This window comes from Euprymna scolopes, chromosome 21, assembly GCF_053919585.1.
Source record: "Euprymna scolopes isolate OS-2025 chromosome 21, ASM5391958v1, whole genome shotgun sequence".
Taxonomy (NCBI): Eukaryota; Metazoa; Mollusca; class Cephalopoda; order Sepiida; family Sepiolidae; genus Euprymna; species Euprymna scolopes.
The window spans coordinates 125,790,069-125,816,515 of record NC_136502.1 but is presented as its reverse complement, the minus strand read 5'-3'; the positions used below and the strand labels follow the sequence as shown (position 1 = coordinate 125,816,515).

The 26,447-nt window shown below is 33.3% G+C and overlaps 1 protein-coding gene across 2 annotated transcripts; it reads right to left on the bottom strand.

Annotated features, from left to right (window-relative positions):
• Window positions 1-9,869: 9,869 nt before the first annotated feature.
• On the bottom strand, window positions 9,870-25,978 carry LOC145242720 (uncharacterized). Of its 2 annotated transcripts, XM_080105863.1 has the most exons (3): window positions 25,832-25,978; window positions 17,814-17,854; window positions 9,870-15,200 (listed from the first exon to the last, which is right to left on the bottom strand). In XM_080105863.1, the coding sequence occupies exon 3, from the start codon at window positions 14,204-14,206 to the stop codon at window positions 13,013-13,015; it is 1,194 nt and encodes a 397-aa protein (XP_079961989.1). In that variant the 5' UTR covers window positions 14,207-15,200; window positions 17,814-17,854; window positions 25,832-25,978; the 3' UTR covers window positions 9,870-13,012. The 2 variants fall into 2 exon arrangements, with proteins under 2 accessions (XP_079961989.1, XP_079961990.1); XM_080105864.1 differs by lacking the exon at window positions 17,814-17,854.
• Window positions 25,979-26,447: the final 469 nt, after the last annotated feature.

Below are 26,447 nucleotides of genomic sequence, written 5' to 3'. Positions count from 1 at the left end.
GAATTCCAAATAAAATATGATTGGCTTTGCTACACATTTGGCTTGTACAATGAATATATTAGAAGTGATGATATAACAACTAACAACAAATAAGGTTAGATTAATTCTGGTTCATGGATCTAATCAGACTAAACAAAACCCACAAAAAATAGACATCCTTTTGCACATTACGGAAGACTGGTCTAATCCCTTTCATTGCGTCTCATATTATGGGTATATTAAACTTTTATAGAAAACTGAACCTTCACTTAGAAATTAAACAATTCTTAAAAAAATTATACAATATGGAGCACAGATTAAAGCAATGTAAAGTTTAAATTGTCTACTAAAAACTCTATTCTTTCTTTCTTTTGTCACTTTTTCTTTTTTCTTTTCTATCTTACTTTCTACCATTTGCAGAGCGGTCAACTATCGTATCACACTTATACGATATAGTATATTGATGAAAAACATAATTCCAAATAAATTAATATGAAAAGGCTTTGATATGTTTACGTATCCAGTGAAAATGAGTGTCTACACCAAAAATTAAGACAATAAAACTGGACATGAGATCAAATTAATTCTGGTTCACGAATCCAATCAGATTATCAACTCTATAAGATAATTATTATTCTTAACTGCTTTACAAACCCAATTTTAATGACATAGATGCTAACATAAAATTAAGATAAACCTTTGTTTTCTGAACTTTGCGATTTATCATTCACAATTTTATGGTTCATTGTTCACAATGGAGAAACGTTTTTCTTGTGAAGTGTGCACTTCATCATTTCCAACATCTTCGCAATTAAAAAGACATTTTCGAATCCACACTGGAGAGAAACCATATTCCTGTGAAATTTGTGATTCGTCTTTTACAACGTCTTCACATTTAAAAATTCATATGCGATCGCACACAGGTGAGAAACCTTATTCATGTGAAATATGCACCTCCTCATTTACAACATCTTCACATCGACAGATTCACATGCGATCACATACAGGTGAAAAGCTTTATTCTTGTGAATTATGTACATCAACATTTACGACGGCAGCTCATGTGAAGATTCACATGCAAATTCACACGGGTGAAAAGCCATATTCTTGTCACGTCTGCGGTTTATCGATTCGAAAGAAATCTAATTTAAAAATACATATGAGAACACATACAGGAGAGAAACCATATTCTTGTCAAGTTTGCGCTTCATCATTCAAAACGTCATCGCATTTAAAGATGCATATAAGATCTCATACTGGAGAGAAACCATATTCTTGTGTTGTTTGCGGATCTGCCTTTGCAGATAATTCCAATTTAAAAAAACATATACGAATGCACTCAGATTGTAATATGGAACAAGCTTGAAAGAACTGCACTTATTATCGATGACACTGTCCCAAAGGACTATTGCCTTAATAGAGCTGAACAGAAAAAGATAATAAATATTAGGACCCAAAGAGTGATTTAAAAACGACATCGTCCCTGAAAGAAATCAACATTATATCAGTTGAGATAAGTGCAACTAGCCTAATGAAAAAAAAATCTTAAATACTTGGAACAATTCCTGGAAAACCAAGTTGGCACAAAATATGGATAGCAGCCATAAAAGGAACAGTGTCTATTCTTAAAAGTCTTTAGATACAAATTCAAATCATAATGCAATCAAGTGTTAGCTCGAGGTTGGAGACCCTTGATCTCTTAAAAGTAATTAATTTAAAAAAAAAAAAAAGAGAGATTGAAGACTTGAATTCCTATTAGAAACTATCCTCGGTTGTCCAATGTCTCTCTAGTCGGTATTTAAAAATAAAATAAAATCCACTTGGTATGGTTATCCTACACTGGCTTATACAAGGATTAGTGCATCTTCTTTAAGTGATATTACCTATATTGAAGACACTAAGTTGAATACTCCACCAAACTAGATTAATTCTTGTCCTGGAATATGTAAAGACAAAGAGACCACAAGAAAGATATACTGTAAGCTAGTTGTCTGGTCAATTGGGGATGTTAGATATTAACAGGGCAACGCCAAATGTATGCTAGTCAATGATTGTAATATTTGTAACAGCAGCTCAACAGATATGATAATGGAAATAGTGAGTGACTATCATGAACGTCTTCCCCTAGGAACCTCAATCACAAAGTTTGCTGAAAACTGGAAAATAATGCCAAGGTACATGATGAATATATACGAACGCATTCAGGAGAGATTACAATAAGATCTGCACATATTTACACTGAAAACTTGCTGTAAGTTATCTGGGAACATGAACCAAAATCCATCAACACCAATGGGAATGTTAACATCTACTACGACACCATAGTAACAGGTGGAAGATATGTTGAAAATAGTGCCATAAAACCGTACATATAGTAAAAATCATCAATGTGAAGGTTCTTAAAGTCTACAGACTAAATAGAGCCGAAAGAGAAAAACTGACAAAATATGACGTTTTCAAAAATAGCCTCAGTACAACATGGAGGCTAAATCAAATAGACATAATACCAATAGTAATCAGTAAAACAGGTCTGATGAAGAGTAACCTTTCAACCCTCCTGAAATCCATCCTAGGCTGCCCAAATGCACCTGAGATACAACTTGGGGCAACAAAAGAAACTATAAAAATCCTCAAAAGAGCCTTTGGATACACTGCCATCGTGGATTGGGCTGCAACTAAGACCCTGGGCTAGAGTTGTACCATACAATCCCTGAAGCAAAAAATGAAAAAAAAAAGAGACTGGGAACTTGAATATGTACTAGAAACTATCCTCAATTATGTAAAGTCTCTCTATCACGGAGTGTGTCAGTATTTAAAGCCAAATAAAATTCCCTCGTTATGGTTGCCCTACACTGGATTATACGAGGAATAGTGCACATCCTCTAAGTGATATTGCCTAAAAAACAACACTAAGCTTTATACTCCACCAGATTAGATTAATTTTTATCCTGGAATATGATGAAACCAAAAGAACACAATAACGATATGCTATGAAATAGATGCCTGCTCAATTGGGGAGAGGAAAATAATGTTCTCAATTTCTTTACTAACTAAATATTTGAGATCCAAAAAGAAGTTGTAATGGAACACTCGAATATCTATGTATCCCAAATGTTAGTCTCAAGGAAAGGACTCTTTGATTTTTGAGAGTTTTGCTTGAAGTAAAATGCAATAAAGAGAGACTTTGAATTCATACTAAAAATCCCCCTGAATTCATTTATTCGTACATTATCTTGCAAACATTTTATCATGGTAATACCGAAATAAACTTTGAGCAATATTCATAGAAAATAAGTATATTCCAAGCTCAAATAACGTATGCATGAATCAGTATAAAGTAAGACCGAGTAAATTACTCAGCCCTACTTTATACGAATTCATACAGAAAATGTAGTGCTGCACCATTATATTACATGAAGTTTTATATTCAAGAAATAGACGATCTCCTTTTTAGTCTCTGAACCAGAAAGAATAAAGCAAAGACTACAAGAAACATAGACATATAACGTAGTTAATGTTTTGACTTGAAATGAAAACATTTATCACAGATTAGTAACGTATGGGAAATACATAAATGATCATTTGGATATGTATATAATGTATAAAGAAATCAATCGTCCCCAGAAGAACACTTTTATCTCTGAAAGCTAACAAAAAATAAAAAAATGAAACATGTTTCTTGTGAAGTATAAGGTGCAGCATTTTCAGGAAATGTCGATTTTAAAAGCCACATGAGAACACAGTAAAGGGGCTTCTTGATCTCTTCTAACTAAATAGACTAAATTTAAGAGAACTTACACAAGGTTGGGAAGCAGAAAATAAAGAATAACATTTGAGGCTCAATGTAAAAAAGAGCTGATAATATAAATGTAACTCGTGAAGAAAAAGTGTTAACCTTAGAAGATGTCACCTTTATCTCTGAGACAAAAAGAAAACTGAAGTTAATTTCATTCTTGTTAAGATGTTAGCTCATAATTTGTAAAAAGTCTGATTTAAATAAACATACTAACACTAAGCGAGAAACTTTATTTCTTGTGAACTGTCAAGCCTTGAGTAGCTGAGCAGAAGCTAGGTTCCCACTAGTTTTGGAGCACAACAGTTCTTAACAGATGCATAACTTCCATTCAAATCATCATCAACGGATCTGAGATGATTACATCAGCGTCTGACAAAGCCAAACTCTTCACTAAGAACTTTGTATCAAACTCCATCCTGTGTGATAATGGTTGCCTACCCTCTGAATTTCATCCCAGGACTGATAATACTCTTAGCGATATTCATTTAAATGGCTTACTTTCTCCTTGTAGAAATTTTATTTTCCACCTTCTCTTTCCTTCTCTCTCCCTCCCCTTCTTTACCCCCCCCTTCTTGGTTCTTGGTGTATCTTGTGCTGCTACTGCTTGTTATATCACGTGTTGAATGCGTACCTTTCGATTGATAAAAGATGTGTGCGCCATTTTGTTGGAAGTTTTGAACACGAGAACGAAGTCAGCTCGCTATCCTGCGTCAAGAGAAAAGACGTTAAAAATCGCAAGTTTGAACAAGAGAAAGAGAAGTCGGCTCACTACCCCATGTCAAGTTTAAACAAGAGAAACCAGCGGTTTGGTTTCTTTTTCTTCAATCAAGATTCATCAAAGAAGACGATACAGACTTAGTCAGAAAAGACTTGTAAACGAAATTACAACGGCATCTTCACTGAACTATTTTAAGGCCTAGAATTGATCTTGTAAAAAAAGAACACTAACTCCAGTGAGGCGTTAGAATTCACAAGTCCAAAAGAACCAAGAAATCTTTTATAGAAATACATTACACCACAGAAGATTTGGATTATTTTCTTGGATTACAGAATCAAGAGGTTTGAAATTTTCTCGAATGAGAACATTTAAGTTAATGGCGCAAGGGAGGTAATTTACATACACTCTCTTTTAAAAAGATTAAGTGTTGATGTGTTTTATTTAAGTTCTTTGACACGCAATAAGCCCTGACTACACCTATATTCTTACCCCTACTATCCCTTACAATATTGTTAATGGAGTTCTTTGAGAACCGCCAGAGGGACTAATTTCGCAGACGCTGCTATTGGTGAACATAAAACTGACTATACCTTTCTTTCCCTATTTACCTTCCCATGTATTAAAAAAATTGTTTATCGTGGTATTCTTTCGTTTTTTTTTCCTTCTTGTTGTGCAATTGGATAACCTTCATTGGGCATCATGATAAAATTCCCGTTATCCTGTCTATATCATTTGTTATTCTATTTGAATTATCTATCTATCCGTTTCACTAATTTGTGTTAAGATTGAAATACTAAGGTTTATAAAAAATGAAAATTAGTGAAACGTTTATTGTTATCAGTAATGAAACTTTTTACAGAGAAAATAAAGCTATCATTTATCAAAATTTGTTTTCTTAACGTAATTGATAATGTTATAGGTCAAATTATATTACCTGCATGTGTGTTGTTTCTATCTCTTTCTTCCTATTCTCTCTCTCCATATATATATATATATATATATATATATATATATATATATATATATATATATATATATATATATATATATATATATGTGTGTTTGTGTGTGTGTGTGTGTGTGTGTGTGTGTGTGTCTATGTTTATATACTTTTCCTTTTTTCTGGGTAATAGACTAGCGCCATTTTTAGGGTAACTGTGATGCAGTTTCCATTTATGTTTAGTTGGCATACTTTGGCGTCTCCTCTTTTTAGTGCTATATTGCTATACCACGTGTTTTTGTGCTTTCAGCTAACTCTGTATAGTGGTTTTCTGATTGGAATGTTTGCAGCATATGGAAAGTGACTCCTGCATTGACTAGTAAGCTCCTGAGTGATGTTAGCATGTCTATGTAGTAGGCTTCCGTTTTAAGTGCAAATGTATTTTTTTTGCTGTCTACTACCTTTATCATAGTATTCCTTCGTTTGTAGCGACAGGACTCTCTCTTATGAGTGGTGCTTTTGCAATAGTTACATCATAGTTTTCGTCTTTTCTCATAGTTGGAACAGATTTGGATAGATGCCATTTTTCTGTTATATGTAAAGCACATGGTGTCTTGACCATCAAAGATCATTTCTCATAGTAGTCTGTGAAAAAGAGGAAGTTAATTTTACGACGTCGTAACTGCTCGACTGGTCTTTGTGTTTTAACATTTCTTTGAAGCTGTCAAATTGGGTTTAAACATTAGTCCCCTATTGCTGTGGGTTACATAGGTAGAAAAATGGTTTAAGTGGCTTTTAGTATCATGGCAATAACCAAGGTGTCGCCCACTGTTTGTATGGCATTCCTGTGAGCTTTTAAAACGGTTTCTGTCTTTATTATATAGTCCATGGTGTTTTCTTTTTGAGCGATGTTAGTTGTGTGTATAAAGAAATGACTCTCAGCTTTCTTTTCCTGCGTAACGTTTGTGTAATATTTCAAGTGCCTTTCTTCCATTATTGGCAGCTTCTCTCATTATCAGAGATGATTTTATCATCCAGGAGCTGTACGAGTTTTTCATTTATCTCATTATCATCACCATCTCCAACGGGATTTACACCTAAGATAACGTCTTTTAGATTTTTTTACATAGATGGCCTAAGAATTTAATTTCCCAAATTTCGTGATCCTGGATATGACCTTAAACTATATCTGATGGTGAGGCCCCAGCTTGCGGGCTTTAGGGAGTGTGGAGGCACCCTTTAATTGCCGTTGCTTCCAGGTCTACTCTGACCCGGAGTTGTAGTACCTGTTAGGGTTCCAACTATGGGTTAAATAGAAACTAACTTGAAAAAAAAATATATTCTATTGAAAAATTTTCCTTCAAAATAACTGGATTCGGCATTAAATAACCTGAAAAGGATTGATATGCCGTAAAACAAAAACAATCAACCAACCAAATTTCGTATTTTGCTTTAATTCCGTCAAATAATAATCTGCTCCAGCGATTTCTATTATCTTTGCTGGGTGCATAACTTGTTGCGAGTGGAAGAGATAAGCAGAAATTTTAGGAAGGAAAATTTACCACACGTGTGAACGATAGAGAGAAGGAATCTTGATTAAACAAAGGATTATGAAATATTTACAAAAAAATGGAGATAGTAAAAAGACAAGAGTTATCGGACTTCCAACACAAGTTATCAAACTTTCAACAGGGACAGAGACGGTTTTCAGATTGTGATACCTCCCAGTCAGAAAGGGCGATAGTCAGAATTAGCATTGTGACTTTTCAAAAGGGGAAAAATATTTGCCGAAAATAAAACCTTAGACGCTGTCATTTCTTGGAGAGATTTTCCATTGCAGCTTTCCATCAAACAAGACGTCTGGCTAATCGGAACATATCTGCTCCATCTTTTGTCTTGTTTGATGGAAAGCTGCAGTGGAAATCTAAATGGTCAGAGGTTCAAAGCAAAGTCCATGAAAGCGCATGACTTCTGAATGCATATTTTCTGTATTTGGTCTGGCGAGACTTCAAGCAGGAAAAATATGTCCAGGGCATTATCCTTGTACGAGCCCTTTTCAAGTCTCGCACAAAAACACACATTCACATTTCAAGCTATGTCATATACATATGCGCACACAAACATACGCGCACACGTCCACACATGTACACATATTCACGTTCGCGTACATACACCCACATTCACATGTATAGACACACACGCTAACGCGCACACGAACGCACACATGGACGACGTCACTTCCGCTTTTTAAGGAAAAATACACATGCGCAAATGACCACTGGAAACAAGTATAAAACAAAGAGACAAGCTGTTTCTAACCCTTTTTAGGACCAACTCTCAACCAGAGAGGTTGGGCTAACCAGCCGCCTCCCTTTCGGGATGCGCACGCTCGCGCGCGTCACGCCCACTTGGTTCATCAGGTATACTCGCTAGTTTTTGTAATTATTTTTCATGTACCCTGTGGCTTCTTTGATTACTGGAATGATCGAGTTTTTCCTAAGATTCCCGTTTCTTTTCATGTTGCACATAAGACCTTAGTATTTAGTTCTCTACTCCTTCTCGGCTCTGTTTAAGCCAGCCTTTTGAGATAGACTTTAACTAGAGATGCTCATCTCTCCACTTTATCCAATATCACCTATCCAGTATTTGTTTGTATTTTTTAAAATTCACAATAGTTTGAAGTTATATAACTGCACAAACGTTTCTCTCTTTAATTATTGTATTTCTAGCAAATGTAAAAAATTGAAAATCCCCTTCTGTGTTGATCACTTGATCTCATTAATAGTTAAATATTTAGTGACAACTAGCGGGGGTGAGGCCGGATGTCCTTGGTCGTAAAATACGGTTAAATATATTTTAATTTTTCCAGATTTTGTATATATTATTAGTCATGACTTCAAAAGTTAAAAAAAAGTATTTGAGTGCCATCAGCTAGAATCGAAACCGAGAACAAAACTATAGCATTGAAAGCTGTTAACGTTACCACTGTACTAATGTGAGACGCACACAAACTGATTAAAAATTAAAAATTGTAAATAGACTAAGATGAATATATAAAATGTATAACGATTTTCTGTTTTGACTCATTTTTGATACCTTAAAAACTATTTTAACCGGCTAAAGACCCATATAAGAATGGTCCATAAAAAAAATCCAATCATTTGAGGTTCCTAGTGCCATTCTGCGACTTTTAGTTCCGGAAGAGATAGAGTTTGAAAATATGAAGATAGACATATAGCCTCTTATATATTAGATGTATATCGAGGTTTTCCGTTTTTGATGTGCGTTTTGTACTTTGCTACAATCTTGTCTTCTAGAGATTGTCTATTTTCTTTTTCCATTGGGTCAATTGCTCCTATCACAACTAGCATAATGTATATTTCTTTCAGAAACCGTTTTACATATCATTCATGAAGATCGTGATATTGTCATATTTTTCACATTGTACATAAGATTATGGTACTTAGACGACAGTCATTTGAGATATTTACACCGATAAAGAAATCAGTACTTTCATTTATTTTCAATATGAAAATGTCAATTACTTGATAACATTGCATTTTATGTATATGCCTTCCTGTCTGTTATTATCATGGAAAACTATAACATTTTCTTTTTGAAGCTATAGTTAAAAATATATGCTTCCGGATACTTGGCAATCTAAGTTGCATCTCTTACAATAGAGGTACCCACATACATCGTTAGTGTCATGTAATGTCCATCTTCAAAAAGGATCTTGTATCCAGACATTAGGTGGTCCAGTCTTTCAATGGCTGACTGACAGACCGTACATTGGCTAGTTTTTGCAACTCAAGTCATTTTCGGAAATCCATTTATTAGTCACGATCTAGTTCATCCATTCTTCATTAAATGCCTGTTGTAAATGTCGCCTTGCCTATTAACAACTTTCTGCCTCCCCTGTCGTCATCCTTATTTCAATTTCCCATACATTTTTATGTCCTCTTCTTTTTCTTTTGTCCAAGAAGTGTTACTAGATTATGATACTGTTCCGTAGTGTTCTCCAATGTATTTCTACTAACGTTTTCTGCAAGATTTTTGTTGATATTTGCATGTTTTTTAATCATATATTTTCAGTCTTACGATTAAGTTCCAGTAGTTAATACCAATGCATCCCCAAAGCATATGATTTTTATCTTATCGCAGTTATAGTAATAAAGAAATGCTAAACAAATGCCAAATTAACACTGCATCTACTCCTATTATTTGCTAAAATCTTTAAACCGTTAATAAATCTAACAATAGTCTATCATTTTGTTAATGCAAAAACTTCTTTTTGACCATAAGTATGGATTAATCCTTTATACTGAGGATATCCTAATGATCGTTGATGTACAAGGCAGGCAAACCAAGGGCACTTAGTCTGTTGCCGAAGCATTGGTCTTCAGCGAAATAAATTAATGAAAATAGATACAGAGTTTATTTCTGTACAACCGTAGACTTTATTCAAAACAAGTAAAAATATTTATACATTCTTTATACAGACATTACTTTTTGGTGGATAAAGTATGAGACTCTGTGTGTTGCGTATGCTTGGTATATTTGAAACTTTTGACAAGGTCTCATATAAAGGTCTTTTATGAAAAACTATTACTATTGAATTAGTGTTAGGTTCAGAAATACATAATAACATTAAATGTTACTATTAATTATAAGAAACTACTTCAACCATCAATTGGTGCAGCAAATAGCACCTTATTTGAGAGTTGAACAGGCACAATCTACTGCAATAAAGTGGGCTCTCTCTACCATGCTAGAAAACTTCTCACAACTGCCAGTATCTTATATCTCTATAACGTCACCATTTGTCTATGCATAAAGTATTGTTAGACTTGCACCGGATATACTTTCCTTGTACTTTTTTATACGCCAGTATAATTCTCCTCTACTCCTAAAATCTATGAACTAATCAAAAATATGCATCTAATAGAACGCAATAGAAACACACATCAAGATTCTAGACGAGACACATTTACGTTTTGTGGTTTGCTTTCCTTTGTTAAATATCTTTCACATCAATCAACAATCAGCGTTATTCATATGCTTTACAAACATGCAATATACTAAACATGGTGGTTAGTGCATGTTTACATAATTACCTTCTGTTCAAAATGCTGTTTCTTGCAGCATTTACCTCAGTTTTGCTTCCAAAGACAAAACAAAATCATTTTATAACCCTATAGATAAGAAAAAATAATTTGCAAATTTCAAGTTTATCACTATGACAATAGTCAGATTGCAAAAGGTTGACGTGAAACCTGTTTTTTCTTAAAAAGAAAAAACTTGCGATTTTATTAGAAAATCTGGTGAGAAAAGCAAAGAATTGCTTTTCTTATTGTGTGAATAGGAAATTCTGATGACAAACAGGACAATTAGTTTGTTTTTTTTACACAGTGGTCACCACTTATCAAGGCCCGGAAGCCACTCAGGGATCGGGGTTATTGCAAGTACATTACGTTAGTGTGGAGATTTGATGAAGCGTTTACTTAAGGGGGAGGTTCATTAGGAATTTGTTTACCTGGTGCAAATCATCTAAGGTGAACAGTGATAATTGACATATCTCATAGTTGAGAAAAATAGAATCGATTCGATTTTTAAAAAGTTATTAATATGACAATGAGTCTGGGAGGGGGAAGATGAGAACCTTTCCCTAGTCCAAGTAACAGAAAATAAATGAAAATAAAGGAGAGAAAGCAAATTGCCACCCCAGTGGAGATATCAGTTAGAAAATAAGGAGGAGGTTTAGGAAAGAGAAGAGAAACAGAGAAAAGCAGATTTTCATCACAGACGAGGTGATAGTCAGAGGTAGAAAATACGTTGGCCATTCTAGAATCAGACCGAGGAATTCCTGCAAACTAAAAAATGAAATTATTCTTATATATTTACTTGGTCGTCAAATGAGTTTTTCAACTTTTATCATTGTCTCGATATATACACTTGGCAGCAAAATAAAACACAGGTAATTATAAAATATTTTGTTTATCCATAATAACCTTTCAATTTCAGAATGACAGTTAAGACATTAGTTACAGCACGTATGGCAGGGTTGGTGTGGTTCTGCAATGGAGAAAAATGTGTCGCTTAGCTTGCCATCGTGGTTGCTCTCTTCTGTTCTTTATCTGCCCCTCTATTTTATTGGCACAGATGACATCAAAGCATTTCACCATGCATTGTCTTGAAATATTGCTCAGCCTCACTGACCTAATCTCTAGGGATTCTACATTCCATACATTGACTACTTTGACATCATTCCTAGGTGCATCTGCCTCCAAGATCTGACCGACTGTCCTTTGCTATCATTCCCAGGCACCTGGCAATATCTAAGAAAAACTTAAAGATGATAAAATAATTTGATCATTGTTAATTAAATTTTATTAAAAGAGAGGTGAAGTCCTACTCATCCTATTCTCAATATAAGACAAATTGTAACAAGTTTTGAAGACTCCATTCTGCTTGCCCACCAAATCCACATCATTAAGAGGCAGATCTTGGATTTAGGATCAAAATCGCCAGACCAAAATTGCAGAGAAATTGATAATCGAGCCAGTCGAAAACACCCTTTAAATAAAAAGTTCGTTTAGAAGGATTTTTTCTACACAAACATAACATGGTAACTTTTACTCAGAATAATTTTATACAAAAAAGAACAAAATTCAGATTGTTATTTACTTTCATGCTTCAAAATGATCTTTGTTCCTCAGCAGTACAATTCTGATGATCAACGTTGGACGATTGTCATACTGACTTTGACAATGTGGGGAGAGTGGTAACTTGACAGATGTAGACCTTTCAACATCTGCAATCTTTTGTCAGTATGTACCAAGTGACAAACAAAAATCCAGCATCAGCCAACTTTGGGAAGCTCATGAGGAGTAGAGGTATACAATAAAATATCAGAATATAATGTTTGTTTCTGCATTATTTTCCCTAAATTTATTTTTTCTTTTCTTTTTTAGCTACAATGGTTGATTTTTTTTATTTTTTTAAGTTTATTGTTCCATTATTTTAATTTATACAATTTAAAAAATTTTTTTACTGGTTCTATTTTAGAGATACGAAACCATGCACATGCAATACACAGTTGTTTGTTTTGTTTTTAATTCTGAAATTATTTTCATTATTGCTTTATTATCTGCCCAGAAACTAGAAAATTATCAAATATTTTCTCTTTTCAAGCGATGTCCAATTCATTAATATTTTCAATTTCTCTTTTACACAGAGGAGAAACAACTTATATACATCCAGAATCTAAAGCAAAATAATCTTTTTTATCTTTTAGGATTCATATTATTTTCAAGTCATTCCCATGTTCCTTGTGAATTTTGCACGTCAAACTCTATTGAAGCCACAGATATTTAAAACTGTTCTCTCTTTTTTATTATTGTACTTTGGTTAGTTTAGAGATCAAGGAGCTCTATCCTGAAGCTAACACTTGATTTCATTAGGATTTGAATTTATATCCGAGTGCTCTTTTAAGAATAGACAATGTTCAAGTCATTCCCAGTTCTTGTAAATTATGCATGTTAAGCTCTATTCAAGCCATAGACATTTGAGACTGTTGTCATGTGTGACATCGCATATGCACCTTTAAATGTGATTTTTGTGTAAATAATGAACCACACACGTCACAAGAAAAAGGTTTCTCACCAGTGTGTGTTCGTTTATGTTGCTTCAAATTATACAACGTTGTGTATAATAATCCACAAAGTTCACATGGAAAATATTTTTCTGCTTCGTGCGTTCGTTTATGTTGTTTTAATGCAATATTATGTCGAAATGCTGAACCACATTCTTCACAAGAAAAGGGTTTTTCTCCGATGTGTATCTGTTTATGTTTCTTTAAACTATATGTATTTGCAAAAAAAGAGCCGCAATCTGTACAGGAATAAGGTTTCTCCTTGGTGTGGCTTCGTTTATGTTTCTTTAGTTTTGATAATGTTACAAATGACGAGGTGCACACGTCACAAGAATATGGTTTTTCTCCAGTGTGGATTCGTACATGCAGTGTTAATTTTGACGATTTTAAAAAAGATTTTCCACAAAGTTGACATGAAAAGGGTTTTTCTCCTGTGTGAGTTCGAATATGCAATGTCAACTCAAACTTTCGCCGAAATGATGAGCCACATGACTCACAAGTGAACGGTTTCTCCCCACTATGGATTCGCATGTGTTCACGTAACCGGGATTTCCCTGAAAATGAGGAGTCACATTCATCACATGGATATGGCTTTTCGCCAGTGTGTCTTCTCATGTGTAATGTTAAATAAGATGACGTTGCAAATGATGCACTGCACACGTCACAAGAATAAGGTTTTTCTCCCGTGTGAACTCTCATGTGTTTTGTAACGTCATACTTGCTCATAAATGATGTGCCACAAACGTCACACGAATGAGGTTTCAATCCAGTGTGTGTTGCCTTATGTTTGCCTAAAGCCGTGCTATCATAAAATGTTGAACCACATGTTTCACAAGAATATGGTTTTTCTCCTGTGTGAGTTCGTTTGTGACGTTGGAAATGTGATGCTTGTCGAAATGAACATCCACACACATCACAACAATAAGGTTTCTCGCCCGTGTGTGTCCGAATATGTCGTTGTAAATTTGATGAATCTGTAAAGGATTTGCTACACACATCACAACGATAAGGTTTTTCGCCAGTGTGAGTGAACATATGTGTTTTTAAATGAAACGATTTGCGAAACGATGAACCACATACTAAACATGAATGTGGTTTCTCTACACTTTGTGTCTGCATTGTTTTTTGTAAGAAATTAATGATCTTCGTGTTTACCAATATTTTTTTCTTTTAAGATTAGTTTAATAAAAACTTGTAATTTTGTTATCCCTACTTCTTCCACTTTTTTCATTGTTGCTGTGCCTGTAAATGATTAAATTATATTCAAGCATGATACAACAAACCATATAATAAACAAGAAAAAGAGGTCACTACACGTTGTATCGGCACTTTTTTGTAAGAAATTATTGATGTACACGCTTTAAAATGTTTTTATTTTAACATTGGTTCACTGTTCTTTATAAATGAAAACTAGTACATTCAATATTCACACTTTTTGGAAGAATAACTTTTACATTCAATATATATACAAATGGTTTCAATTTTCTCTATTGTTTCTGTGTCTTGTAAATGAATAAAAGATAATATTTAAAATATTGATTTACACTTTGCATCTGCATTTTTGTTTTGTAAGAAATTAATTATCTTCACACTTTACAATGTTTATATTCAACTTTTTATGACTTGGTTGAACTAATTCATTGAATCATACATACATGAACAGCATAAATAAAGTGGAAATTGATTCAAACACGCCTTGTACATATTAGTTCAGTATCTGGGTAGATGTCAGATTCCTCCAGATTTCAATTGTCCATTGCTTTACATTCAGTGTGTTGCCATCTGTCACAGAGAGTGAAGGATTTCGTTTGTTGTCATTAACACATTTTCTCAAGCACTATGGATAATAATCAAGGTAAGTTTATGAAATGCAAAACTTTTAGTTTAATTATTGAACTTCATAATTTTTCCAGTTTGAAGACAATCATAGTATCATTACTCTTTAAACTAACTAAAATTAACACTAAATAATTTTTAATCATCTGCATCATAATTCAGGTTATAAAGGATTAGCATTGGTTCATTAGTAAATTCGTTATCTACACTTTTCGGAAGAATAAGTCTTACAATCAATATATGAAATGCTTTCAATTTTCTTTATTCTTGCTGTGCCCTGTAAATGAATAAAAATAATATTTAAGCATTAAAATATTGATTTACATAAAACAGACATAAATGGTATAAATATTAATTACAGACATAATATTCAAGATAGTGACCATGATCTTTAATACATATAAAAGATTATTGTTAGTTATATATGTAAATAATCTGTAAACAATCATATAGTAATAAAACGTTTTCATTTTAAAATTTAAAACCTGCTGGGGGTCAAAACTAATGTATTTTGCAGTTGATATCCTAATATATAATTTCATTAAAATCGTGTTACATGTAATGAACAACAGTTTAAACAGTTTAAATTCTTTCACACAAAATTATATTTTAATAACCTACTTATTCCAAGTGAAAAACATTTTCTTAGTAACAGACTCATAAATACATTACTATATTTTGATTTTTAATCTTTTGATGCAATTATTATATATTTTGACAAGTAACATGAAATAAAAAATAAATCAAGTTTTCATCAATTACTATATATTTTGGTACTTATTTTAGCCAGTTGCTATCATATTTGAAAGACTAGTCGCAGATGCACTAGCTGAAATGTGGCAACAATACTCAATACATTGGCGAATGGTGGCCTTGTAAAAGTACACGATACTTTTAGGCGTAAGTAACTTTCTAGTATGGTAGAGAGAACCCACCTTCATCATGGCAGCCTTAACAATGTATTTGTTCCAATTCATGTTCTCTGTGAACAGTTGAGGACAGAATTAAGAGCTTTCAGGTAGTTTACCATTAACCATGGCTATCAGTGTTTGAAAAAGTTTCTTATAATAATTAAAAGAAAGAAGCTTAGTCTTGGCAGCATTGAATGTTACCATTCATTTATATCCCCATTTCATGAGAGAATGAAGGTCTTCCTTTAAGGTTTCAGCTATTTCCTTAGATGTGTGCCTGTGCATTTTCCACTCCTGTCTGTTATAAAGTTTTGTCATCAGTCTATATACCAATCTCTGAGACGATTTTATTAGGGAAGCCATTTATGAATATTAGGAATAATAAAGGCCCAAGGATCAACCCTTAAGGCACACCCACATTTATATTATGTTGTTTAGACGTTCAATTATCGAAGACAACCTGGATTTTTCCCTTATTTAAGGATTTGATTATATTTAGTAGTACTGCATGATTTCATTTTCAGAAGACCATCATGCTATACCTTGTGAAAGGCCTTAGATATATCTAAAGCTACCTCCCTATTCAATGTTTAGTATATATGTTCAGAGATTACAGTTAGGATATCTGCAGTAGAATAAGCTTGCTTAAATTCATACTTTGGTCAGAAAGAAGTTTAGCATCTATAAAGTGGTGGACTAGTGTTTGATTGATTAAAAACTCAAAGATTTTGACAAAGAGTGGGAGGAGGTTTATGGAGCGATGATTTAGTGGATTAGTTCTTTTGCCATAATTCTTGTAAATTGGTACCACAAAAGCAATTTTGCAACAGTAAGGAAAGCAAGATTCAACAAGGCATTTGTAAAAGAGTTTGGAGAAATCTGAGACAACCTCAATGCAACGTTTTTTTTTAATGGTATCACTGGGATAAGATCAGACCCACATGCCTTTGAGGTGTCTAAGTTTTTATATCTTGAACTTGGCAAAGGGTTATTTTTAGATCATCAAATATGGTTTCTGTCTGCAAAAAAATCTGGAAAGAGTGGTTTGCTGGGTTCAAAGTGAAGTTGAAGGCAAACTATTGGGCAAGCAGGTAAGCCTTCTTGGTTGCCTGCAAACAACCTCAAGGTTGTTGGATAGTGTGGGAAGTAGTTCGGTGGTAGGCTGGCTTTCATGCAAAGGCACAACTTTGCTTTAACTGTGGCATGGTCAGAGTCATTCTCATTACCTGTTTCTTCTCCCCAGAATGCGCAGCAGTCCAGAACATTAGAGGCCCACTGGGACTTAACAAGAATGTGATCAATTTGTTTCTGGGTGACATTTAAATATCATGTTACCAGGTGCCACCAAGGGTGCTGAAACCGGATACTTGCTGGTAATGGCAAAGTCGATTAGCCACTCTCCATTCAATCAATAATCACGGGTAGCAAATAGTTTGACTATATATTTTATGAGTATCATCAGTACATGTTCATGCATTAAAATCATCACAAAATCTCTAGAAGGAATATTGTTCATAACAGTTTGGAGTCTGTTATAAAATGAATATTTTACATCTTCATCAGTATCAAGGATTGGGGTGTAGATAGCCACCATGGAAATGCTGAACAGGGCACCTAGCAGACGAGCACAGACAAGGCATAGGGAGATTGACTCCCATGCAAGGAGAGCATTGTTCGCTTGATTGCTTTAGGCTAGTGCTACACTATGTGCTATCTGTGGATCCATTTTAATAGAAACAGTATCAGATTGATGTATTTTAACAGTCTTGTGGCAAATTATTGAAATAAAATATTTAGTAATTAAAAAAAATATATCTTTTGCAAAAAGAGATGTTGCATCTGTTTGGTCCTCACTGTATTTAATAAAGAATATTAAAAATAAAGAAAATTCTTAAATTTCATTTTTTTTAGTATGAAAAATTACTTAAAATAAAACATTTTGTAATTAGAAAAAAAGGTGAATTTTACTTGGTTCTCACCTTAACATTTTCTTTTAAAATGAGGACTTCTTTCAGGTATGCTGAAAAAGAATATTGCATTTAAATTTTCTGCAAATAAGTAGTTTCCTGGATATTAAGAAATATAATTCCTTATGCTAAAAGTGGTGACCATTGTAACCATTGTATATGCAAGCATGCACATATTTTTGGCATGTATGTGCCTGCCAAAAATATGTGCACACTTCACTAAACTCTTAAATATATACATATATATGAAATGCAACGGTTTGAAACATCACCAATCTACATGTAGTGTGTTTAATTTTTTTCTAGAAGAAATCTTAATATAAAAGATGCCCATATATGGGAGCTAAAGTCTTCAATATATAAATATATATATGAAATGCAACGGTTTGAAACATCACCAATCTACATGTAGTGTTTAATTTTTTTCTAGAAGAAATCTTAATATAAAAGATGCCCATATATGGGAGCTAAAGTCTTCAATATATAAATATATATATGAAATGCAACGGTTTGAAACATCACCAATCTACATGTAGTGTTTAATTTTTTTCTAGAAGAAATCTTAATATAAAAGATGCCCATATATGGGAGCTAAAGTCTTCAATATATAAATATATATATGAAATGCAACGGTTTGAAACATCACCAATCTACATGTAGTGTTTAATTTTTTTCTAGAAGAAATCTTAATATAAAAGATGCACATATATGGGAGCTAAAGTCTTCAATATATAAATATATATATGAAATGCAACGGTTTGAAACATCACCAATCTACATGTAGTGTTTAATTTTTTTCTAGAAGAAATCTTAATATAAAAGATGCACATATATGGGAGCTAAAGTCTTCAATATATAAATATATATATGAAATGCAACGGTTTGAAACATCACCAATCTACATGTAGTGTTTAATTTTTTTCTAGAAGAAATCTTAATATAAAAGATGCCCATATATGGGAGCTAAAGTCTTCAATATATAAATATATATATGAAATGCAACGGTTTGAAACATCACCAATCTACATGTAGTGTTTAATTTTTTTCTAGAAGAAATCTTAATATAAAAGATGCCCATATATGGGAGCTAAAGTCTTCAATATATAAATATATATATGAAATGCAACGGTTTGAAACATCACCAATCTACATGTAGTGTTTAATTTTTTTCTAGAAGAAATCTTAATATAAAAGATGCCCATATATGGGAGCTAAAGTCTTCAATATATAAATATATATATGAAATGCAACGGTTTGAAACATCACCAATCTACATGTAGTGTTTAATTTTTTTCTAGAAGAAATCTTAATATAAAAGATGCCCATATATGGGAGCTAAAATCTTCAATATATAAATATATATATATGAAATGCGACGGTTTGAAACATCACCAATGTACACATAGTGTGTTTAATGATAAAAAAACTCGAGAAACTATGAGAGTTTGCTTATGTTTTGACAAAGATGTCACCGTCGTCATGGTAGGAAAATTTGAGAAACAAAGTTTGGTTATGTTTTGATGTAGACAAAGATGACGAAGACAATGTCATCGTCATCATGATAAGAAAACTCGAGAAACTGTAAGTTTGTTTATGTTAAGATGTCGTCGTTGTTGTGATAAAACAGTTAACAAATAAACTTACATATTTTTTTTTAAATTGTTTTTGTTTTATCTATGCTTTTTAGAAAAAATCTTGACATAAAAGACAAATATTTGAAAGCTCTGAAATGACCTATGCATTAAATAAACTTGACAGCTGGAGAAATATGTTCCTTAGTGACACAATATTTTAATGTTATGAAGTGTTCGTTTATAAAGCGATTAACCGGATTCCAGAATATCAGTATTTCAGAGCTCAGTCAATCAGAATGGACTGACTTGGGAAGGGAGCTTTTATTATTTATAAATCAGAAACTGGAAAGATTATGCTATGTATCTATAAGCCAGTTACGGTCTGTGTAATCACAGATTCTGTGGAACATATAGAATTAGTTCCAGTGACAACTGGTAGCAGTCCTAGGACTAAATATTTAGAGAGAAAAATAGGGACTCCTTCCTCCACAAATGTTGCGATTATGATGGTATTGCTCGTAGGATGCAATGTAGCATATTATTATCACGACTCAATGTGTCTAAAATGAGCACTACAAGCATATGCTGTATTTTCGTGAGCATCGGCAATATTACATACCTAATGTGCTTCAACAAGTCATATCTTTTTTATTTGTGGATCAATTTTTAAAAGAATTACATTGCTGGAAAGAGAATAGAATATCTTTCCAATTGTGTTGAATTATTTTTCTTTTATGCGTTCAATGTTTTTATGCTCCAAGTTAAAATGAAAAAACGGGAAAAAATGATGACAGGAGAAAGGGAAACATTTTTTTCAATGTTTACATTTCATACATTATGTTTGGATACATATGTGCGAGGTCAAATTTTATTGGATATGGCTAAAATTGTACAGGCTATATAAGCATAGAAGTGCATCATTACTGGACTTTGATTTTTGATTTTTACAACCAATGGCAGCAAAGTTATGACTGAACAAATTTGACAAAGAATATTTCAAAATTGATGCAATAAATCGGTATATATCATCCATTTTCATATACATAATAGTGTCAGAATTATTTTCATGTATAATATGTAAATATTTGATAATTATTAATTGTGCAGAAATTTCTTTAAAATGTTATCTTTTATAGAAATTCAAATCTGGTTAACGAGGAATCGCTATCGACGCCACTTTGTTTGTATTCTCTTAAAAATAAAAAACTGTTTTTTCTGCTTTTACGTTGACAAAAAATGGATTTTTCTGCTTTTGTTTTGACAAAAGCAGAAAAATCCATTTCATTTTTTATTCTAAGTTTGTCAATGTAAAAATTTTTTTTCAAGTTTTTCAAATTTGATTTCCAAACAATACTATTTTGTTTTTAACGCTTTTAGTACATATGTACTAAAAGCGTGAAAAAACAACAAAAAGTCCTAAGTTCATGCGTTTCTCTTATCATTGTATTTATACTTCTTACTTGCACTTAAGGTAGGATTGTGTTTTTAGTAGTAAAAAAAATAAAAAACAAATATATAACAAATAAAAGGTACTTGTGCGCTTACACTACCATGCTGAAATAATAACGTTATTATTTAGAAACCCATTCTTAACATGGGGAAGGAAGGGTGTTTTGTTAATTTTTTTTAATTATATTTTCACCCCAAGCAAGGCACATTGCCCCTTTGATGTAGGGGGTTTCTATCAGGGACATAAGCTACAGGGATACTATGTGGGGAGTTGGGTAGCAAGATGTCTGTTCTGGGGAAGAAACTACTGGAGTAGAAGGCTGGATCTCTACTGTGAAGGGGTAGGATTTTGCTGCTTGTCAGGTTTGTCGGGGGTATTTACGTCGAGAGGGTACAAGTGCTTGCAGTTCTTCGGAGAATTCACTGTTAAAGTAATTGTAGAACAGGCAGAAGGATGCTACATTTCGTTGATGGGACAGAGGCTGAAGCTTAGATGACAGTTCAGGACCTATTATGTTGGTGACTCCCTTCTGGACCTTGTCCAGGAGCGAGAGACTAGTAGCAGATGCACCAGCCCAAATATGACAACAATACTCTAAATAATAATAATAATAATAATTAGGCAATTCGATAATCTATCTCAAAAGATTTGCAGGTTGTGGTTGAATGGCAGAACGGCAGCAACAACAGCGGCGGCTGAGAGCGGCGGACGGCTGAGGTGGAAGCAGAAGCTGCAGCAAACGCATCGGCTAAACAGGGTGGACATAGATAAGCTGACGCGGGTACCACGACGACTATGGAACCAGGAAAGGAGCCGGAGTTCCACCATATTGTTCGACACGTCGAGGCCTAGGTCCACAAAGAAGCACACACACGTACCATGATGTGATGCAGTTTGTAAATTTTTACCTTGTTACAATCTTAACATTTTTCTTTAAAATGACTACCATTGAAGATTTTTGGGTATGCTGAAAACGATTATCACATTTAAATTTTCCGCAGATAAGTAGCTTTCCAGATATTAAGCAATGTCATTTCTTATGTTATTGCTGGTGGCCATCTTGGTACATGCGTTTCACATAGTTTCTCAGGGTTACATTTGCGTGCTCGTGCGTACCAAGATGGCCACCAGCGATAACATAAGAAATGACATTGCTTAATATCCGGAAAACTACATATTTGCAGAAAATTTAAATGCGATATTCGTTTTCAGCATACCTTAAAACCTAAAAGTAATCATTTTAAATGTTAAGGTGGAAACAAGGTAAAAAATTACTGTTTCATTTCTTTGTTTACATAGTTAGGTTTTCAGTAAAACAACAGAATAGAAATGACCAAAATTATCATCAACTGGTGAATATATAGTTGTTGCTTATAAGGATTATTGGTATGCTGGTACTGTGAAAGCTACATCAAGGATTCATGTAGAGTAGGATTTATGGTTGCATCTCAGAAAATAGGACTACATTTTGGGCCAGATAATTGAAAATTAGACTGGTCCCAAAAGGCATAAGTTCTGGTTGACTATGGGAATTTCCATCTTTTACAGAAATCCAAAATCTATATGAAAAATTTTCTTCGATTTATTTCTGAAATTAATTCATATCTACTCATGTTTTTTTTTTCCTTGAGGGGAGTAGTAAATAGGCATTCAATGGCTACACCCAAGATTAAGCTATCCTTTGGTGAGGAGGCAGGAAAATGCCTACTCTCAATAAAGCTATATTTTAAATACCACTATAATACTTAGTTTTGTTCATGACAATGATACCATGCGCCAGTTTTTTTGTTTTTTTTTTTACACAGTGATCACCACTTATCAAGGCCCGGAAGCCACTCAGGGATAAGGGTTATTGCAAGTACATCACGTTAGTGAGGAGATTTTATGAAGTGTTTAATTAGGGGGGGGCGGTTCATTAGGAATTTGTTAACATTAGACTTGAAGACATCCAAGTTGTAGTCCGGAGGGAAGCAGGCAGACGGAACAGAGTTCCACAGGCGTGCAGTTCTAAGAAAGAAGCTTTGCTCATGAAATCCGCGTTTTGATTTAGGCACAGATATAGAGTGGGGGAAATTTTTCACAGTGGATTCAGCTAGACGGGTATTTTTCGTGAAAGATTGGCGAGGGGGGACCAGGGATTGGAGTTCAGACGAGCACCTGCCATGAAAATAACGATAAAACAAGGATAGGCTCGCAACGTCTCTTCTGTGGGAGAGGGGTTGCAGGGTAGAGAAAAGGGCATCCCCCACTAAACCACGAAGTCTATTTTGTACTCTGTCAAGGCATGATAGGCTGTTTTTGGCAGCTCCTGCCCAGATATGGCAACAGTATTCCATCCTTGGCCGTACTTGGCTTTTATATAGACAGTTTAAAAAAAATTGAAATTTGTACATCTTAATTTATAATTCATGGCTTATGGTAAAGAGATACATCAGATTTGACTGCATAATCAGAAAGAGCACACAATTTTACATAAGAATACCAAGTTTCATAAGATTAGCTTGAAAAATAAATAAATGGTGGCGAAATTACCGAATATCCTGAAATGTTGAGGGCCATAATTTAGCCCACTTTTTCTAAAGAAAAATGTCCATGGAAAAGCATAAACTTTGGCACTTAAAATTCTCATAACTTTTGAACTACTGATGGTATTTGCATAATTGAAACGGTTTTAAACATCTTTTACATAGCTCTTTTCATGCAAGTTGATAAAATAACAATTATCTAAAAACATAAAACTTGTAATGCTACTAAAATGGTGTTTGAAATCTACATAAGATAGTGGCTATTACCCTAGATGTATTGAATTTGTAGGTAGCATGTTTTTGCAAACCTGTGATACTTTGGTCCAGTCAAAATATCATATAGGAGATAGGAGATAACCGAAAAAAAAAAAAAAAAAGGAAAATAATGAATATATATAATAAAACAGAATTTTTTTTTCTGGAAGGAAAGAATGAATATATATAAATTTAAAAAAAATATTTTTTTAAGGAAAGAGATTAGTAATTGTGGCTTGATAGACGAACACAAAACCTACCTTACACTTATTTTCTAGGGATTTTCAGGTGTGCTGTAAAAAGATATTGGATCTAAATTTTCTGCAAATAAATAGTTTTCCGGATATTAAGCAATGTAATTCTTTATGTTATAAGTGGTGGCCATAGTTGTATGCATACGTGCACAAATTTTTGCTATGCGACAAAAAAATATGTCTGCACTTGCATGTATAACAATGGCCACCGACTTATAACATAAAGAATTACGTTGCTTAATATCTGTAAAACTATTTATTTGCAGAAAATTTAAATGTAATATTCATTTTCAGCACACCAGAAAATCATTAGCAAACAAGTTTAAGGTAGGTTTTGTGTTGGTGTACCAGGCCACAATTACCATTTTCTTTCCTTAAAAAAATAATTTTTTTAAATTTATTTTTAATAAAAACAAAAAGATTAACCCCTCTTTATCTTGTAATTTCATTACGTCATTTCCCCCTCCTCATTTCTGCATGTGTCATATACAAACATGGCCACCACGTTACATTATTACATGAAACAGGCTGAAAAGATGTTAAGAATATCATGAAAATTAGTTGCCGGCACAAATTTTAAATGCGATATTCGTTTTTAGCGCACCTTAAAATCCTAAGAGAACAAGTTTTTAAAGGCACGTTGTGTGTTGGTCTACCAGGCCACATTTACCTGAAATTGTTTGGTGAAATACAGAATATTTAACACATGGTTTCTAATTTCACAATTAAATGCCCCCCCCCTCAATAAATTTAATTTATTGTGTTTTTATTTTGATGTTTGGAACTTGTCATTTCTCTCTCTCACACACACACGCACACACAAACACACGTCCCCAAACGCGAGAACAAGAAAATGGACGGCTACTGACATGTAACTATTTGAAGTCTCGATAATAAACAAATTTTACATCATTATCGAGATTTCAAAGATATAAGCATCAATTGGCGGTCATATTTTTCTTGCTCTCATCTAACGCTTGACAGTATTCATTTTGCGGGACAAATAAACACATTTTAAAGTGAGTAAAAACACTAAAATCTTATTCAGATAGGTAGAAGAGTGATAAGTTTCTTAGGTAAAACAAACCTGAGTAACTTATTTTGATCATTTACTTGTTTTTTCGTTTTTTTTTTTTGTTTTTTTGTTTTTTTATGAAGTTGTTAGCTGAAAGTACAGAATGGGCTTAAAAAAATTAATCCTCCTTTTTGCTACCCCAAAAATTAATTAAATTTATCGTGTTATTTTATATTTAAAATTTAATTCTTCCTCCCCCCACCCCCACCCAAAAAATTCATTTTTTTAATTAATTTATTGTGTTAAGTCCCCCTCCCCCACCCCCAACAAATGAATTTGTCATGTTTTGGGGCCCGTTTTGTTTATGAAAATGTTAGGTGAAAGTGCAGAATAGTCTCAGAAAAATAATTTAATTCCACCTCCTGCCAAAAAACAATTAATTCATCGTGTAATGTTTCAAATTTAATTCTCCCCCCCCCCACCACCAAAAAAGTTTAATTAAATTTATCGTTATTTTTATATTTCAAATGTAATTCTCCCCCCCCATACACACACACACACACCACCCCCAAAAAAAATGAATTTGTCATGTTTTGCCACCATTTCTGCCCCCTCCCTCAGTCGTCAAACTTCAAAAAAAAAAAAAAAAAAAAAAAAACGCTAGGGTGACTTGTCTGTGCTCATTTTACGTTATATTTATACAGGAAAATGATCCCCCACTCTAAAATGTTAGTTTTTTTTTATTTATTTATTTATGTTTTTCAAAAGATTTTTTTTTCATATTATTTTAAAAGGCCGTTTAAACCTATCAGACAAAAGAAAAAGTAGATTTTCGTTTTTCTTTCTTCTTTTTTTTTTTTTTTTTAGGGATTAAACGACGCTGGATTGCTGGGTCGTGTCGCCGCTTTCTTTTTTAACTCAAACTCGATTGCAAATTTCGATGGCGATTGAACTTACCTTTATTTCTTTCGCCTTGTTTGTTTTCTTTGCAAAAAGGAACTTCCTAAAATAATCAGATATCAATTAAACATTTTCAAGTATAATTTTAACTTCAGAAAAAAAATAAATGTACGAATAAAAAAGGGGAGATAATTCAATATGAAGTCAACAAAGGAAATACTTTCTACTGGGAAGGAACTATTTTTTTTGGGGGGGGGGTTCAAGAGTGCATAGTAGGGGCAGACAAAAGCAATTTCAGGACCGAATGAAAATCTCACAATAATAAATGCGTTTTTTTTTTGTTTTGTTTTTGTTTAAAAGTTTTTCATTTTTTTTTTTTTTGCTTAAAAATAAAGATGGTGTCGAGTTAGAATAAAAAACAAAATGGTCTCATTAGAAAAATATTCAAGACCCGCTAATCGCTCAAAAATCGAAAATTAAACAAAATACTGATAGAAACGCATCCAATAAAGGTAACCAATCGTGCGAAAATATGTTCTAATAGAATTATGTTTAATTTTCAATTTTTCGTTCTACATTGACATGCTTTACAGTAGGTTTATTTTTAAGTTAAAAAAGAAAGAAAATTTTTTTAAAATAAGTCAAAAAACAAACAAAAAAAAAGATCATCCAA

Excerpts from the sequence above, each read along its gene's own strand:
- LOC145242720 (XM_080105863.1), bottom strand. The coding sequence starts at position 14,206 with ATGCAGACACAAAGTGTAGAGAAACCACATTCATGTTTAGTATGTGGT.